This window comes from Heloderma suspectum, chromosome 4, assembly GCF_057233095.1.
Source record: "Heloderma suspectum isolate Gila_16-S chromosome 4, 16-S_ref, whole genome shotgun sequence".
Classification (NCBI taxonomy): Eukaryota; Metazoa; Chordata; class Lepidosauria; order Squamata; family Helodermatidae; genus Heloderma; species Heloderma suspectum.
This window is the reverse complement of record NC_139461.1, coordinates 249,855,101-249,871,971: the sequence shown is the minus strand read 5'-3', so window position 1 is coordinate 249,871,971 and position 16,871 is coordinate 249,855,101. Positions and strand designations below refer to the sequence as shown.

General features: G+C 44.5%; 1 protein-coding gene across 1 annotated transcript in view; it reads right to left on the bottom strand.

Annotated features, from left to right (window-relative positions):
- Nucleotides 1-16,871, bottom strand: part of NFASC (neurofascin) — a 222,563-nt gene that overhangs the window by 130,740 nt on the left and 74,952 nt on the right. Inside the window, exons 6-9 of the mRNA XM_084853243.1 lie at nt 6,833-6,850; nt 4,662-4,767; nt 3,009-3,205; nt 693-815 (exon numbers count right to left, since the gene is read on the bottom strand). Coding sequence (XP_084709369.1) covers nt 693-815; nt 3,009-3,205; nt 4,662-4,767; nt 6,833-6,850 — 444 coding nt within the window. The remainder of the gene's footprint in view (nt 1-692; nt 816-3,008; nt 3,206-4,661; nt 4,768-6,832; nt 6,851-16,871) is intronic.

Genomic DNA, 16,871 nt, shown 5'->3' with positions numbered 1-16,871 from the left:
GACCAGCTCTGGCTGCAGCTCCATTTCCATTTATTTGATTAACAAGCTGCAACTATCCATTGCATCATGATGAGTAGGGATGTATGAGAATTTCATTTTTGCTCACAAAATATGGGAGCATGCCCTGTTCGAAACTCCAGCGAGCACATGTACACCAAAAGAATTAAAAAACCGTCCAACATGTGCTCGTGTTCATCTCGTTCCTGATTTCCAGTTCAAAAAATTAGGAAATTTGAGCAAATTTTCTCCGAATCAACTCCACTTTGGTCTATGGGGGAAATTTGTACAAAATTGGGGAGATTTGTGCAAATCTCCCATTCAATCCCTGCTTGATTTGTGCAAGTTTCCTGTTCGTGCACAGCGAGCAGCAATCGCCAGTGAGAATGGGAACTGGGCATGAGATGAGTGGTGAGATGCTGTTCGGAGAATCCTAGTGATCTCTAACATCACTCATTCACCCATCCCTAATGAAGAGATCTTAAGTGTTGGTAACGTGAAAGGGTGGAAAGGCAGGTAGATCACTCCTTTACAGTGCTGCCATAGTCTATGCTACAAGCCCCATGGCCCATCAATGGCCAATACAGATGAGGGTCATCAATGAGATCAGCCAAAATCATCCTTTCACATACTGTTAGGGAACCCTCCTCATGTTCAAGTACAGTTCTAGCCAGCTAACCAGTGTGAAAACGTACAGCTGCTCATCCAGAAGATAGCAGGAGGCGGCAGTCCAGGAGGGGGATTGCATGCCAAGATAAGATGAGCACCTTCGTGAACCTCTTGAATGTCCAAGTTTTCCTTCGGCCACAAAGGAGACTCTGCAATTAAAAATGTTGTAAGAGAAGATACATTTATATGCAAGGGTATAAGATGCTAATTTTTGAAATGGCTTTGTGCCCTCCTCCATGTAATGATGCCCATCAACAACCATCTTGTTTTGTGCACCTTATCTGGCTCTATGCCAGTCCTATCCTTGGGACTGCTCAACTTTCCCTCTTTGTCTTAACCTTTCCGCCCCCTCTGCTAACCCCTGCCTCTGGCAGTCCTGGTTTAAAATGGTGGCTTAGTCAGCTACTCCAACCACAGCAAAATACCTGGCCAGGGGGCAACAACAATGGGATTTACCCACATGATGGCTACTCAACAACCCCTTCTTAATTCCCTGAGAACTGAAATGAGCAACACGTGGAGAAGCACACATTTTCAGCCGAGAGAAGGCATGTTTTGCACTGATTGTTCTGTTTTCTAATGATTATAATAGTATACATTGAATGACAAAATATAATAATCAGTGGAGAGGAGGAAGAGCCCACCTTTCAACATTAGGGCTTCTATACCTTTACTAGTGGTGTGTAGAACTTCAGGAGGGGTAGTTTTTAAAGCCTTTCCAGGACTCTAACATGTCAAGTCATCCCTGCTAAAATGCCTTCTTAGACTTGCAGTTCTTGAAAGTTACAGGGGTTGTAATGGTGAAAGGTTGTCTGTCCCCATTTAGATGAAACCAGAATTAGGATAACTTCAGTTGGAGTCTTTCATCATATGAGTGAACTCTCAAGGGTGCAATGTATTAAGGATTATGTGCTCCATGGAAGAAATATTTGCACGTTGGTGTTTTAAAACACTTAAAAACTCAGAACAGAAATTATGCGCAGTTTCTTTCAATTCTCAGCCCTTGCCGACCTGATGGCCTCCAGATGTGTTGGACTTGAACTCCTATCATGCTGGCCAGTGTTGGCCAGTGACCATGCTTGTTGAGGATGGTAGGAGTTGTAGTCCAACACTTCTGGAGGCCACCAATGCTATGAAAGATAACTGCTGCTGTTTTGTATTAATTTTGAAAAGCTTTAATATCGCTGAAAGTGCTCTTCCATCTCTATGTAGCCAGTAGCACTACCTGGCTAGTAGTACCTCTGCACACTACCAATTCCCACGTAGGAATGCAAGATAATTTTGTTCCTGCTCGGGAAACATGCGAACATGCCCTGAACATGAGCGTGAGAATATGTCCTCCAAAAACATTCATAAATTACCGAACATGTGCTCATATTCAATTTGTACAACTGTCCTCATTCGATTTGCACACATTTCCAAATTTGCACAAATTTTAAAATCAGCTCCACTTCAGTGCATGGGGGAAATTTGTGCAACTTTGGAAATGTGTGCAAATTTGGAGATTTTTGTGCAACTTTCATGGTTGGCAGCGGTTCATTTTGTGCAATTTTCCTGTTCATGCAAAATGAGCAGCAATCACAAATCCATATGTAAATCAAGTGTGCTGTCATGGATTCCAAGCCCTCCCGCAGAGTAGTGGGGCAACAGAGACTTGCTGTGCATTCCACAAACTTGTATTCAGTTAACAGTACCTCTTCACACCTGAAGCAACTTTAAAGGCTGGGGACTGTTCTCTAGGCCTAATTAGCTAAAGAGCGCTTTTGTAAGAGAACCACTGAAAGCAGGGCAATCATCTTTCAGCTAATGGGTGGGTTTCCTGCTGTGGATTTTTTCTAGGCTCCTCCTTTCAGGGAGGATCCTCCTGACCCAACTTCTGGCAGGCAGCCAGTCTGGCAGAACACCTCTTACCTCCTCTTAGCTCTGCCCTCTTAGCTCAGTGGTGGGCTCTAGCATCTGCCAATGTCGCTGCTCCCTCCTCCTCTGACAGAGGCTGTGTTCCCATGGGGAGGGGAGAAGATGGTCTCTGAGCCTGACCCCCCTGCTTGATAAGCCCCTGGCCCTAAAGAATCACGGGGAATTTTCTGCCCCACTCCCTGTCTCGGCTGGGCTTCTTCTAGCTCTTTCTCTGAATCTGAGTCAGAAACCAAACTAGGGAACTTCAGACCAAACCTGACATGCAAGATGAATGGTGAGCTGATGTTCAATGAGTCATGGCAAGCTTGAACATTGCTCATTCACCCACCCCTATTCCCAAGCATAAAAAGCTTAAGCAACCCGCATCACGCCGTCTATAAAGCTATAAACAATATGGTTACAAATATTTCTGTTATTATACTCACTTGAAACCTGAAGGAATATTTTGTTGGAGATGGCTGTCCCCAAGTCATTCCGAGCAAAACACTGATATTCGCCCTCATAATCCTCTGGCCTACCGCCACTGCGGAAGTCGACAGCCAGTGTACCTGACCAATGCCTCATGCTTACTCTTGGGTCCTTGGCGACATTGAAGAACTTCCCATTTCGTGACCATGAAAATCTGTAAAACGTAGTTACTCAGGAGAGACAATGACCTTGTCTGCACAGGGACAGCTTCATCTACTGCTATAAGATTTACAGCGTATTTGGGACCCATTCACTCTCCATGCATTAATGAGTTGTGTTGCTCCATTCTACATTCTGGGAGAAGTATAACATGAATATAGCAGCAAATGTAGGGTTTTATCCCTCATGGCATCTGAGGTATTAAAGAGGCTGAAATATTTATGTGGATTTTACTGGAATAACCATCATATTGTAGGGCTGTGCACTGCTTTGGCCCAAGGCCTGAACCCTGAGTCGAAGCAGGCCGCTTCAGGTTACTTTGAGCCCCTTCCGAGGCAAAGCGGAGGGGGCACAAAGCGACCCAGAGTGGGTTGGGTGCTCTCTGAAGCACTTGGTGTGCTTCAGAGCTTCGGCACCCCCAGCCCAGCCATGCTAGGTCCTTACCTGAGCCGCCACTGCCTCCTCCGCTGCTGCCGTCATTGCCATCCTACCCACCTCCGTCGCTGCCGCCACTGCTGTCCTTGCCTCCATCCTTGCCGCTGCTGCCACCCTTGCCACCACCAATTCTCGCGGCCTGGAAGCCTGGAAGTTCCTAGAAGTTGCCATTTTAAAAATGGCGACTCCCTGCAGTAAGAGTCGGCGCGCACGTCCAAGCCTCAGGAGTTGGTGGCGGCGAGGACGGTGTTGGGGAAGGTGGCAAGGATGGCAGCGGTGGTGGCGAGGACAGTGGTGGTGGCGGCAAGGTAGGGGGTTTGCGCAGGGGCATTGTGGGGGACCTGAAGTGGGGTTTGACATCCAAATCCCGCTTCAGGGCTGAGTCGGGTCAGGGCCCCCCTGAATCTGCCTGAGCCAAATCAAGCCTGCCTCCAAAGCCATGAAGGGGCTTCTGAGTCAGATTGGAGGATCCCTGCACAACCCTATCATATGGTATGTTTAAGTCACACCACAACACACTCAACTGTAGTGGCTGTAACAGAAGCTTTATGATTCAAACTCCCTGCAATTGCACCAGAGATAATTGGGTAAGGGCATCATTTCAACTGTCCAATTCATTTAATTGGACACAATTAATACATTATGAATGACATCTGAGCCATTTAAGAAAAACTCTTCCATATTTAAGGGACAGTACTTTACCTGTCACCCTTTGGATATTTTGGGGCTTCAACACTCATCAGCCCCAGCCAGCATGGCCAATGGTCAGGGATGATGGGAGTTGTAGTCCAGCAACATCTGGAGGACTGTAGTTTCTCCATCCCTACATTATACTCACCATGAAGAGGCTACCCAAACACCCTCACTGTGATCAGTGCTACCATGTCCCACAACCAGGTCTGGGCATATGTATTGCCTTGGGGATAAGCTCTGGGAGCCCTGTTCATCCACCACTCTGAGCTTCGTGAAGAAAGGATGGGATACAAGCATAACAAATAAATTAGAGAGGCACTCACATGGGATTGGGGTTTCCTTTTGCTTCACACTCAATGAATATATTATCCCTTGGATCTACAATATAATCCTTCACAGACTGTTTTGTGATAGTGGGGGGTTGAGGCACTGCAAAACATATACAAGAGAGAGAAAGAGAGAGAGAGAGTATAAGGGGGAAATGAAGCCAATTCCACATATTGCCATTTGAAATAATACAGGATTAAGCATAAGGGCTCTTTTACAATGTTATCCATGCCTCTTATGTATTATCTTACGAGCTGTGCAAAGCATGAGGACCCCTCAAAAGGAAAACGACAAACTCTACAGTCCCACATGTTCCAAAGAAATTCAAGGCTGTTATCCTACTAGGCTAGTATCCCTACTAGCTAGGCATCAATTATCTATAGACTATTTTTGCCTTCATGCTTGTGAGAGGCAAGGAACTCAATCCACTGGAAGGTTCTACTGTGCAAGCCCTATTTAAGTGAATATGAACTCTGCAAAGGAGAGAATTTCTCAGTGGATTCTGCCTAAAGTCAACTTAAAGTGGACGTTGCTACTGTGGGATAAGGAAATGCTCCTTCCTTGCCTCAAATGTTTCCATCAGATAGCTGCTTGCACAGATACTAGCAAGGCTTTCATTTCTTGGTGGGGGAAGAGATTTTTCCTGGTGCCAAGCCATACCCTCACAGGTGGAACAGGAACACTCTCATGCACAACTGGATGGAGCTAGAGGCTAGCAACGTGCTCTGACAGAGAGTGGTAGCACCAAGAGAATTCACAATCAAAAGGGCCCAAAAGAGAAAGCAGGAACTAAAAGTATACGCAAACAGATGGCTATAGATGACAAAAGCAGTAAGACAAGGTATGGGCTCCAGGAAAAGTCAAAGACATATATTATGCACACACATGCATGATACTGCATTCGCAGCATTGACCCTATTTTAAGGCCAAGGAACACAGAGACACAGCAGTGACTAATCTAAAAAAAGTCAGTGAATCCATGGCAGAGAATGCTTAAGCAGAAGTGATAGTTAAAGGCCCAATCCTATGCATGTTTAGACAGAAAAAGGCCTACAACTCCCAGCATGCCCCAGCCTGCCATGCTGGGAGCTGTGGGCCTTTTTTCTGTCTAAACATGTATAGGATTGTACCTTTAGTAATACAGAGTGTGCCTGAACCTAAGGAGAGTGCTTTCTCAACTCAAGAACTACAACCTCCTTCCTCTGTGTGCACTAAGAATTCAGGAATAGGCTGCTTACCAACAAATGCTTCACCCAGGGTTTATAGTATAAGTGTTGACTCTCCGTCTTATCTCTATAAAAAAATCCACTGCTCATTTTGGGGATAGGGTTCAGCACCTTGGACAGCAGCTTTCAGCATCTTGGATAGCACCATTAAGAGTTTTTGCTGGTCGTCACTAAAACCCTGAATGGAATCACAGACCCTCTGGAACTGGACTCATGAGCATTCCCGAAGATGAGCATCTTGTTTTCTGACTGGGAGTGTGCACCCAAAATGCACACTTCCCTCAATAGCATAAAGAATGAAAATGTGGAGTGTGGGGGAAACTGCACACTTGCGCAAGTATGCACTTTTGAATGTGAACATAAGCTCAGGAAATTGTGAACATTTCCTGAGAATTGTGCTGCTACTCACACTTACGGGGGGGGGGAGCACGAATGGGACATTTTTTCATGATTTGCAAACAGGAATAAAATTCTTGTACATCCCTGGGTTCTTTAGCCACTCACGCTCACGAGTGATGAGGCAGCATTCACCAACATTCTGCTGTGTTCACAACCAGTTTTAAAAATTTGAGTTATTGTGATGTGCAAACTGGGCTGGTGTCTTTGGGACAAATGTGGTAAGTAGCATTTGCTCCAACAAGAAAAATGCACCAGATTCCTTACTCTGGTTAGAATATTTTACATCTTCTGTATATTATTATCTAGTTATGAGGCTAGCTATGAAGTTCAAGGTGCAAAAACACAGACTTTCATTTCTGAAGGCTATTTCAGTGTTCAGGGCCATGAGACATACAAGTAATGCTGATCCTACAGCCCCCATTCACTTTGGGCTTCTTAGGTGCCTTATAAGCTTGTTACTATGTACAGATTTCTTGCCATCTTTTTCAGACACAGAGACAGCTACCTCAGAGAGAAAAAACAATTTGGGAAGTAGGACTTACATGTATCTTGAATACTTGCTGTTAATTCGAAGGTGTAAGCATAATAATAAAAGAGAGAGAAACAGGTAGGGTTAATCTAAAACATTTTAGTTCTAATATTAAATATCTAGAGGTTTAAAACAAAAACACATTTTAATGGTTATTAATATTATTAGCCTAAGTATGCTCCTCTGGGGTCCTGTGAAGAAATGTTAGATAAAATAATAACAACAATGGGAAAAAGAAATACTATTAAAATACATTAAAAAATCACTGTTTACAAATACTGTCCGAAGACCCATAAAGCCATTCAAGCCTTTAAAGAGGTCGTTCTTTCTAATGTACACATCTTCCTTAGAGCTTCCCTCAACCTGATGCTCTCCAGTTGTGTTAGACTACAATTCCTATCATCCCCAGCCAGCATAAGGCTGCTTTAACACAAGGGGCAAACTCCTACACAAGATAAACTTGCATATTTCAAACGTGTGAATTTAAGGAATTCCCTAGGCCCTCCTCTTTAAACACTTCAAGTTCTCGTATGGCTCAAGGGTGCGAAAAGTAGCAGACTGAGGGCTGCTCCAAAGGTTCATGGAGGTGATAAATGTAAAGCACTCTGGTGGACATGTACGAAATCATTAGAAAAAGTAATAATTCCCTGGTCCCTTCCAGGTATCTGAGCCATAGCTTTCAGTGCCTCTGTTCTCAAAGTACAATCCCCGCATGGCCAGTTGAGACATACAACAAAATCATATTATTTGTATCTTGATCCTCTTGTATCTTCTTCGTGGGAAGAACCTATTATTTGCATCCCAAACACCCTTATCAAATAAAAGAACCTGTAAGGTTTAAAACTTTGTAACCCAACAGGTCAATACATGTGTCATTTCTCTCCTGTTACAGGGGAGACCTCATACTCCATTTGTTAAATAAAAAGTGTATTTTATAATCAAAATGAAACATGGATCTAAAGGTTTTCCTCTTACTAATCCTTGTTAGTACAACCCCCAAATTAATCCCATCAAAACCAATTTTCTGTATTCTTTGTTTGAAGTGTATTAATCATCTACAGAAAGTTAATTGATAGCCCAAAGCTTTCTAAATAATGGAACTATACATATATAATACCCAGCAAAGTCCAAAAATCATAACTCTGGCTATGGGAAGCTCACAGAGAGGAGCAGCTGCAGAGAGGATGCTGAGGAATTGACCTCAGCATTCAGCAATCAGTGGTACAATGCCTCTAGTCATGGAGACTCCATTTGGACTGTCATTACTAATATTCATTGAGAGGTCTATCTTCTGTAAATTCATCTAGCCCTTTTTAAAAACAAGAGGAAATACCTTTATACATAATGCATGAGTAACTTAGAATTATAGAATTGGAAGGGGCCTAACAAGTCCATCGAGTCCAACCCCCTGCTCAGTGCAGGAAGCCAGATTCACAGGCAGCCTCCCATCCAAGTACTAACCAGAGCTGACCCTGCTTAGCTTCCGAGATCAGATGAGATCAGGTGCATCCAGCCCTTTGCTCATCCTTGTGGAACTCATTGTCACAATATTTGGTGATGACGAGTAGCTTAGATGGGGCAGTATCCAACAGGGGCTCTGTGCTCCCACTGATTTGGTTTCATAAGTGGGTCCTCCCTGTGATTCCGTTGCACAAGTGGGCCCCACCATTTGTGCAACGGAGATTTAACGCTTTCTAGAGGAAGCCCTGAAAGGAGCAGAATCACTCATTTCTGGATCAGGACAGGTCAGGGAAGCTCCCTTATGTGAGTTCTGCTGATCTGCTCCATTCCAGAAATGAACATTTCTGCTCGTTCTTGGTTGCTCCCAGAAGCACTAAATCTCAGTTGTGCAAGTGGTGGCCTCTGCTTGTGGAATGGAACCAGCAGGGGAAATGCACCCCATTGGATACTGCCCCAGCTAAGCTACTAGTCATCACCATATATTGTGATAATGAGTTCCACAAGTTACCTGTGCATTACATATAAAGGTATTTCCTCTTGTTTTGTCCTGAACCTACTGCATTAGATGATTGCAAATTCTATGTATTCTGGTATTCTATTGGCTAGTCTAGATGCTAAACCCTTCAGTTGCTGTTATGTTGTGTTTTTTAAATTGATCATAGCAGGCATGATGAGGGAAGCACAATTTTCATTGGGACCATGGTGCATGGGATTGGGGGGGGGGGTTAACCCTTTCTTGCCACTCAACAGTCCTGACAAAAATCCACTTCTCCCTATTATTAGCCCCAGGAGGTAAGTTCCCAGGTTTTGCTATCTCACTGATTCAAGATCATTTATAAACAAATATACAGTGCAATCGGATGCATGTTTACATGTACTTAAGTCTCACTATGTTGAATGGGGGTTACTCCTAGATAAGTGTGTATAGGATTGTAGCCTAAATTGCACTGGTCTTAATATAGTTATTTGGAGCAGTCTGCTGTTCATTTTTATTTATTATGAAAACTGTTAATTTATTCTTATCCTTTGCTTCCTGGTCTTTAATCAGTTACCGGTCCACCTGTCCTGTTATCCTATTACTGCTAAGTTTTCTAAGGAGTTTTATAATATTTATCAGATTGCTCCCATTGCACATGTTTGTTGACCCTTTCAAAATTGTAAAAGGTGGTGAGGTAGGGCTTCCTTTTTCAGAAGCCATGCTGATTTCTGGACACCAACCCTATTATTCTTCCCACAAACCAAATTCTATTTTCATTTTTCTATAAAGATGCATATGTGTATCATCAGTCCCCCTTAAGAATCCCTTTGTGTGAATGCCCATAATACTTAGTATATTAACAGCTGCAGCATCCCCAAGATGATCAAGGGGAACTTTCCTGGCTAAACAACTCAGTATTCAGATCTGATACCCTGCCTTCACTGGTGCAGATTTGCTCCAACTGGCATCCTTGCACCTGTGGAAAACACTAATCTCCACGATGGAGGGTGGGCTTGTGGGGGTCTGTGGTTCAGGGGGAGGAGAGCTCATTTGCTTGGGGAGCCAGCAATTTGCACACTTATCATAAATCCTGAGCAGCTGTAGCTATTTATGCACCACCTGCTCGACTTAGTAAAACCTGAAGCCTTTCAAGTTTGCAAATAGGAGTGATGAATTAATTAGCTGAGTCTCTGCTATGAACAATGGGGCAGGCGCCAGAAGGCTAAGGGAGATCGAGCACTTTCTGTGTGAAATAAAAGGAAGATTAAAAATCCAATTCCCAGGCAGCTTGTGTGAAGGAGAAGGAGGACTCCAAAGCCTGGTGCCTCCAGAAGGAAGAAAAAAGAAAAAAGAAAAGAAAAGAAAACCTTTGAATTGGGCCCAGCTGGGTGAGGCAGATGTTTGTCAGATCCCTTAATGCTTTCCAGTGATTTGGGCCTCCCCACTTTCCTAGTTCACCCTGTTACAAGGTCCTAGGATGAGCAACAATACTTTCAAGTAAGCAAGCAATATTTGCCACCTACCACTCTGCGCCACATGAGGCTCTTTATCAAAAGCACACACAGTGATATCTCCATTCTGGCATGTTTGTTCAGCTGTCCAAACATCACAAGCTGACATGCAGTGCAATCCTAAGCATGTTTATTCAGAAGAAGGGCCCACTGAGCTTAATGAGGCTTACTCTCTTGTAAGTGTGCTTAAGATTTCAGCCTCAGCTTTGCAAACAATCTAGTGATGTTTAGGGGAAAAGGTAGGCATGCCAAACCCTATGTATTGTTAACACAGGCCAACACCACGCAGATGCAGATACATTACAGGCACAGCATGATGGCTGGGTGTCACAGGTACCAGAACACTGGTCCATGGGCCCTACATGTGACAAATATTTATTGCGCAATTGCCCAAGTATTAAACACAGCCAAAGAAAAAGTGTGAAACTGACACAGACCGAAAAAAAAACCTGTACTGCAGTTTCCTAACCTACAACCAAGAGCTAATTGCATCCACCTCCTGCCCCCACCAGAGTATTATGGGAATTAGGCAATAATATTGAAGTACTAATTAAGCTCTTGATAGAAGGTGCTTTAGAAATGCAAAGTGTTGTTTAAAAAGCACTGTAACCTTTAGTGTAACTCCACACTGTGCAAGTATGGAGTGTGCCTTTAAAAAAAACTTTTTAGAGGCCATATTACACTTGGTAAGACAAACTGACTCATTCTTCCAGTCAATGAGGGGGAAAGCACCACAGGAAAGGCTTCTTTTAGAAATTATTGTGTTTAACTCCATTGCTGCTGCTTTCATTTCAAAAGGCTCATATATCAGAACAAGAGCCTGGGCCCAAGATAAAAAAACTTGGTATTCCTGTAATGAAGCTCAGTGTCAGTTTGACTTTGAAGGAAGAGATCCTTCAAGAAAATCCACGCGATTTAAGTCAATAAGTGATTATTAATAGTGCAATCCTATGCATATTTACTGGGAGGTAAGAATAGTAGTCTTCCCCAACTTTCTGCCCTCCTGGTGTGTTGGACTACAACTCCCATCAATCCCACCCAGCATGCTAGTTGAGATGATGGGAGTTGCAATCCAGCACCTGAAAGGCACCCAGTTGGAGAAGGCAGGTATATAGGATTGGAGCCTAAGTGTCTCCATCCAGTTTCTGATCCCAGCAACCATGATTGTGTGACTGACCCTGGCCTGAACCAATTTTGGTATCAAATGTCCACCAGTCCCTGGAGTATTAAAAATCTCCCTTTGGGGATGTTTGTTTAGCTCTGTTTGAGCTGATATTAGTGTCCAGGCACAGGACAACAAAGATAACAACAACACTGACAACAATAACAAAGAGAGGAAATTTTAAGCTAATCTCCCACAGTTAGTGCAAGTAAAATTATGAATCAATTTAACACCCTTGGGAAGGTTTTTTTTTTCCACCCCAGGACATTCTCTAAAAATACGCATCTGATGACCCAGTTCCAAACTAAACTGAAGGGAGTATTCCCATCACTGTATAGAACTCAACCTTCACATCTAATGCTTAAACTCAGTTTCTTTAACCCAGCTTCTTCTAAAGGCACACGATGTAGAAGTCTAGCTGAAGTTATGAAGATCTTTGTCTGGTCAGTTCATGGTTCGGAAGCTGTCTGGGAACTGTACGTAAATCAGCTTGAGTTCATGGAAGGAAGGTGGGTAGTAATGCAATAAATCAATACATAAAATGCTGAGTTGAGCATTTACTAAAAGCTCCCAATCTTCATTATACCAAATATTTCATTAAGACTGCTGTACATGCCAAGGCTCAGAAACTTGAAAGCAATCTGTATTATTTTAAAATGTCATGAGTTAAGGGAACTATTGTTTTCAAAAACTAGGCTCATGGTGTTTAACAACGTGGGTTACCTACAGACGATTCTTGGATTCTTCATTTGTCGGGGGCACTATGATCCAGTTCACACAATCACCACAGCTCACTGTGGCTTATTTAAGCCACAGTGGGTTGTGGCGCATGATGCCACATGCCAGACGCCTTTTGTATATTCAAGCCATGACCATGGCTTCTTGTGTCATGCAAACCCAGTGAAGGTGGGTTGTTGGCATGGTTAACAAACCATCAACAACCCAAACAGCCCATAGATTGTGGGTGGTTTGTTAATCATGCCAACAACCCACCCTCAGCAGGTTCGCACAACACGACAAGCTGCAGTCGTGGCTTGAGTATGCAAAATGGTTGCCCACACACACTGCTAAGCCCTGGGAGTTAATTAACCCACAGTGGCTTAGCATGACGTACTAACCAGCTCAATGACTAGAATGAGACCTTTGGTTATTGGGTGGTATAGAAATGTAAAAAAACCCCACCAAAACCTCATACACTGCAAAGTCTGGCCAGCCAGGCCCAGGTAGGGATGGTGGAGAATTTCTCCCCGAAACTTCGGGGGCCCAAGCGCCAACGTGTTTGGCCCCCCGAACAAGTTTCGGGGAGAAATCCTCCGAACCCCCCTGCCCCCCGCACCCCCCCCGGGACGGGACTTACCTTCGCTGAATGTCCCTCCCGGCGGCGGGTCCGGCCGGCGGTTCGGCGGGTGTTCGTGCGGGGCGGGAGCGGCAGCCCGTCTTTCGACCGGCTGCCGCCACCGCCATTGCAATAAAAGAAAAAGAAAAAAAAACGCCCCCTGATAGGCTACGTGATGATTCACGTAGCCTATCACGGCTAGATTTGCAAAGTCAGCCGTGATAGGCTACGTCAATCGTCACGTAGCCTATCACGGGTGACTTAAAAAAAAAAAAAAAGCGCGTACGGATAATGGCGGCCCCCATAGGGAGCCGCCATTCCCGTTCCTTATTTGGTCGCTGTAGTCTACGTAAAGATTTACGTAGACTACGGCGACTAAATAAGGAACGCGAATGGCGGCTCCCTATGGGGGCCGCCATTAGCGTATGCGTTTTTTTTTTTTTTAAGTCACCCGTGATAGGCTACGTGACGATTGACATAGCCTATCACGGCTGACTTTGCAGATCTAGCCGTGATAGGCTACGTGAATCGTCACGTAGCCTATCAGGGGGCGTTTTTTTTCTTTTTTTTTTTTTAACTTTCGTGTTCGCGGCCGGGCGAGGCGGGAAGCCTCCTCCCCGGCCTGAATTTCGGCCGGGCGAGGCGGGAAGCCTCCTCCCCGGCCTGAATTTCGGCCGGGGCGAGGCGGGAAGCCTCCCGCCCCCGGCCTGAACTTCGCGGGGGGAGCAGCGAAGCGCCTCCCCCCCACCGCGAACATCCTTGGACGACAGGTAAGGGACTTTCGTCCACCCCTAGGCCCAGGACAAGCACTTTTGTGCTTCATTACCTCAGTGCCCCAATACTGAATGACTTTCACATTATTTGTTTGGTTGGCTCTTTATTTATTATTGCATTTATATCCCCCCTTTCCTCCAAGGAGTCCAAGGCAGCATAAATTGTTTCTCCTCCACATTTATCCCCACAACAACCCTGGGCAGTACCTAATGGGGCCTCTGCACTTATGCAATTGATGTGGTGGTAGCGTAAGCAACTTGTAGCACAATGCTAATAGCATGGCCAGTTTTCCAGGGAAACCTGTCACACTAGCTTATGCTATTGGCATTACGCTAGAGGGTGCTTATGCTGGCACTATGTTAATTGCATTGGATACTGCCCCTGGGAGGTAGGTTAGGCTAAGAGAGAATGACTGGTCCAAGGTCACCCAGTGAGCTTCATGGCTGAGTGGGGATTTGAATCTAGGTCTCCCCAGTCCTAATCAGACACACTAACCACTACACCATACCTAGAAGCCAGCTAAAACAGTTTTGGTGTGGCAGCACATCTACCCGGCAAGTATAATACATGGTACAGCTCACCTCATGGATTGCATGGAGAGCTTCCATGACACCACCATCAGCTGCCTCAAACCTCCAGAGGTGGAGTGGAGACTTTCCACATGATGTGGAGCATCTGTGTAGTACCCTTTAAGGGCTGTGGAATGTGAGTTGTGTAAAGTGGGAGGGGCACAGAATGAGGAGAAGGGAGAGTGTGATGCCTGAGTTTAAAAAATGACTGTTGGTGCTGGGAAAAGGAAGAAGGACAGGAGAAGAAGAAGACAGGGGCAACTGGAGAAGAAAGACAAAAGAAGGCAGCAGAAGGGTGGCTTAGAGTCACCAAGAAGGAAGTTCAGGCCAGGGAAAGCAGCAGAGGGGTGAAGAGGAAGATGCAGAGCAAACTTTAACCATTCAAGAGTGGCATGATTGATGACAGCAATGACAGCTCAGGAAACTGTGGAAGTGACTGCCACACTCCCATTAACAGCAGCACTACATTTGTAAATAACATTGGTTTATAGTTACGATTGTTAGATTTGGTTTATATAGTTACATTTGCTATCTATATAAGAACACGGTAGTGTAACACTTATTACTAGAGATCTGCCAGACGATTTTGTTCACTTTTTAAAAACTGAAGCTTAAGCAGTGTAGACATGCAGCAAATTCTGAAACTTTGAAAAAGTTCAAAGCTCGAGCCTTAATAGCAAATCAGTATGTTTACTTGCTCTGCGCCAAACACTCTCCTATTGCTCTACAGTTCAGTGCTGATTTATTTGCTCTGTGCCAAACAGTGTGTGATCTGACATCACGTGTTTTTGACCTCCATTACCTGCATCCTCCCGCTTTCCTTGGGGGGGGTGTTTTTATTCGTTTTGCCTCACGGGCAGGCTTCCTCGGGTGCTGCTAGGCCTTAGGGCAGTTGCTAAGGGCAACGGCCAAGCTCTCCCCCCACCCCCCATTGCATTGCTTTGAATAGGATGAATCAGAGAGCAAGGAGAGAGGGGCTCCTGCTGCTCCTCCTGTGATACCCTGCGCATGTGAGTGGGGTTTGTGTATTTCTATGTGTGTGAGGGGTAGTGGGTGGGGCAATGTGGCAGGAGTGGGTGGGGCACAAGACTGGGGCCATATTGGATGGCTCTGGCTCAAGGCAGGTGAGAGAAAGGTGGGATTTTTTCTTCTCTCCCCCCTGCTCACTTTTTGTCTGTCAGGCCCAGCTGAAGGTGGGGGTGGGCCTTCTTGGATGGGAGCTTGGAACACTCCCTTTCCCTGCAACAGAAGAGGGCTGGGTCTGTCTGTGCTTTCATGTAATGGGAGAGTGTTGTTACTGGAAGAACTACATGACATACATGCAGAGAACCTATACACCATTCTAACCTAACTAATCCATACACCATTCAAGAAGAATTGTTTTTGCTCTGTTGGTGACATCAGCATGAACATAACTGCTCTGAAAGAACAACTTATCATATTATCCCAGGTCTTCATGAGGATAAAACTAGTTGAGAGTTGTACTTATAGCTGAAGGGGGTGCCCACAATGCCATATGCAACGCCTATGAAAATAATGCCAGTGATGGAGTCTGTCTAGCCCATGCAACAAAGATTGGAGGAAGATGTTTAATTATCCACATTTGATGGGGGGTGGGGGTGTTATCATAAAGATGTGACTATGCAAATTTACTCATAAGTAGTCCTGGTGATTTTACTGAATCTTACTTGCTCCATCTGGGCTGTGTCAGAGTGTGTCTCCCTTTTGATTTGCAAACATCCACATGCATAAAAAGTTCCATTCAAACTATGCAGCTGGTAGCCAAAAGTGAAATATTTTTGCATTACTGTTTCATTATATATCCTGCAATACATTGTGTGGGACAGTATTGTGAGAGGTTAGCTAAGCATCTTAGTTGACCTCTCCCAGCTAGCTGACCTCTCTTAGGTAACCTCTCTTGAATAAATACCTATAGAACACGCGTGGGCAACATGTGGCCTGCCTTTTTTGTGGCCCCCACTCACCCCCGCTGCTGCCTGCTGCCAAAATTTGCTGGCACAATGACAGCAAAAAAAAAAAAAGAAAAAAAAGTATAGAATAATTAACCTTCAAAAAAAGGCATGATTGATGAGAAACAAATGATAGGATGTTCTGCAGTATGCCTTTCCCATAATAAACTCATTTTTCCCTGGAGTCAACCAACACCTATATGTTTCTTGATGATAGCATCTGCCTGAAAAAAAAAAGTTTAATGAATCTTTCTCATCCACCAAGGAGAATTTCCTGTACGGTCTCTATGGCAATCATATGTACAGCACGTAATATTCAAGACTTCTAATTACCAATGATTCAGCAGCCAACCCTTCTAGAGTCTTAAATTGGCAGCATGAAGAACAGAAAATGCTTCACTTTTAAGTACAGCCAGTAAGGGTCACACCATATTTTCGGTGATAATTAAAAGCAGCTTAGAATGATATAGCAATTCATAACGTAATGCAGAGATGGGGAACTTTTTTCTGAGGGCCACATTTTGTCAGTGGTAATCAGTTTGGAGCTGCATGCAAGCTGTGGGTGGAGCCGGTGCCAAGAGTGGGTGGGGAGAAAGTCCCACTAACTAGGGAGAAACTAGGGAGTGTGAACACAGTGGGACTTCCTTCCAACTAAACATGCATAGGATTACACTGCACAACTGCAATCCTATGTGTACTTATTTGAAAGTAAGACCTACTCAGCACAATGGGACTTATTTTGAATAAGCAGTAGGGGACTCAGTGAGTGCTTAGAGGAGTGGCTGTTCTTC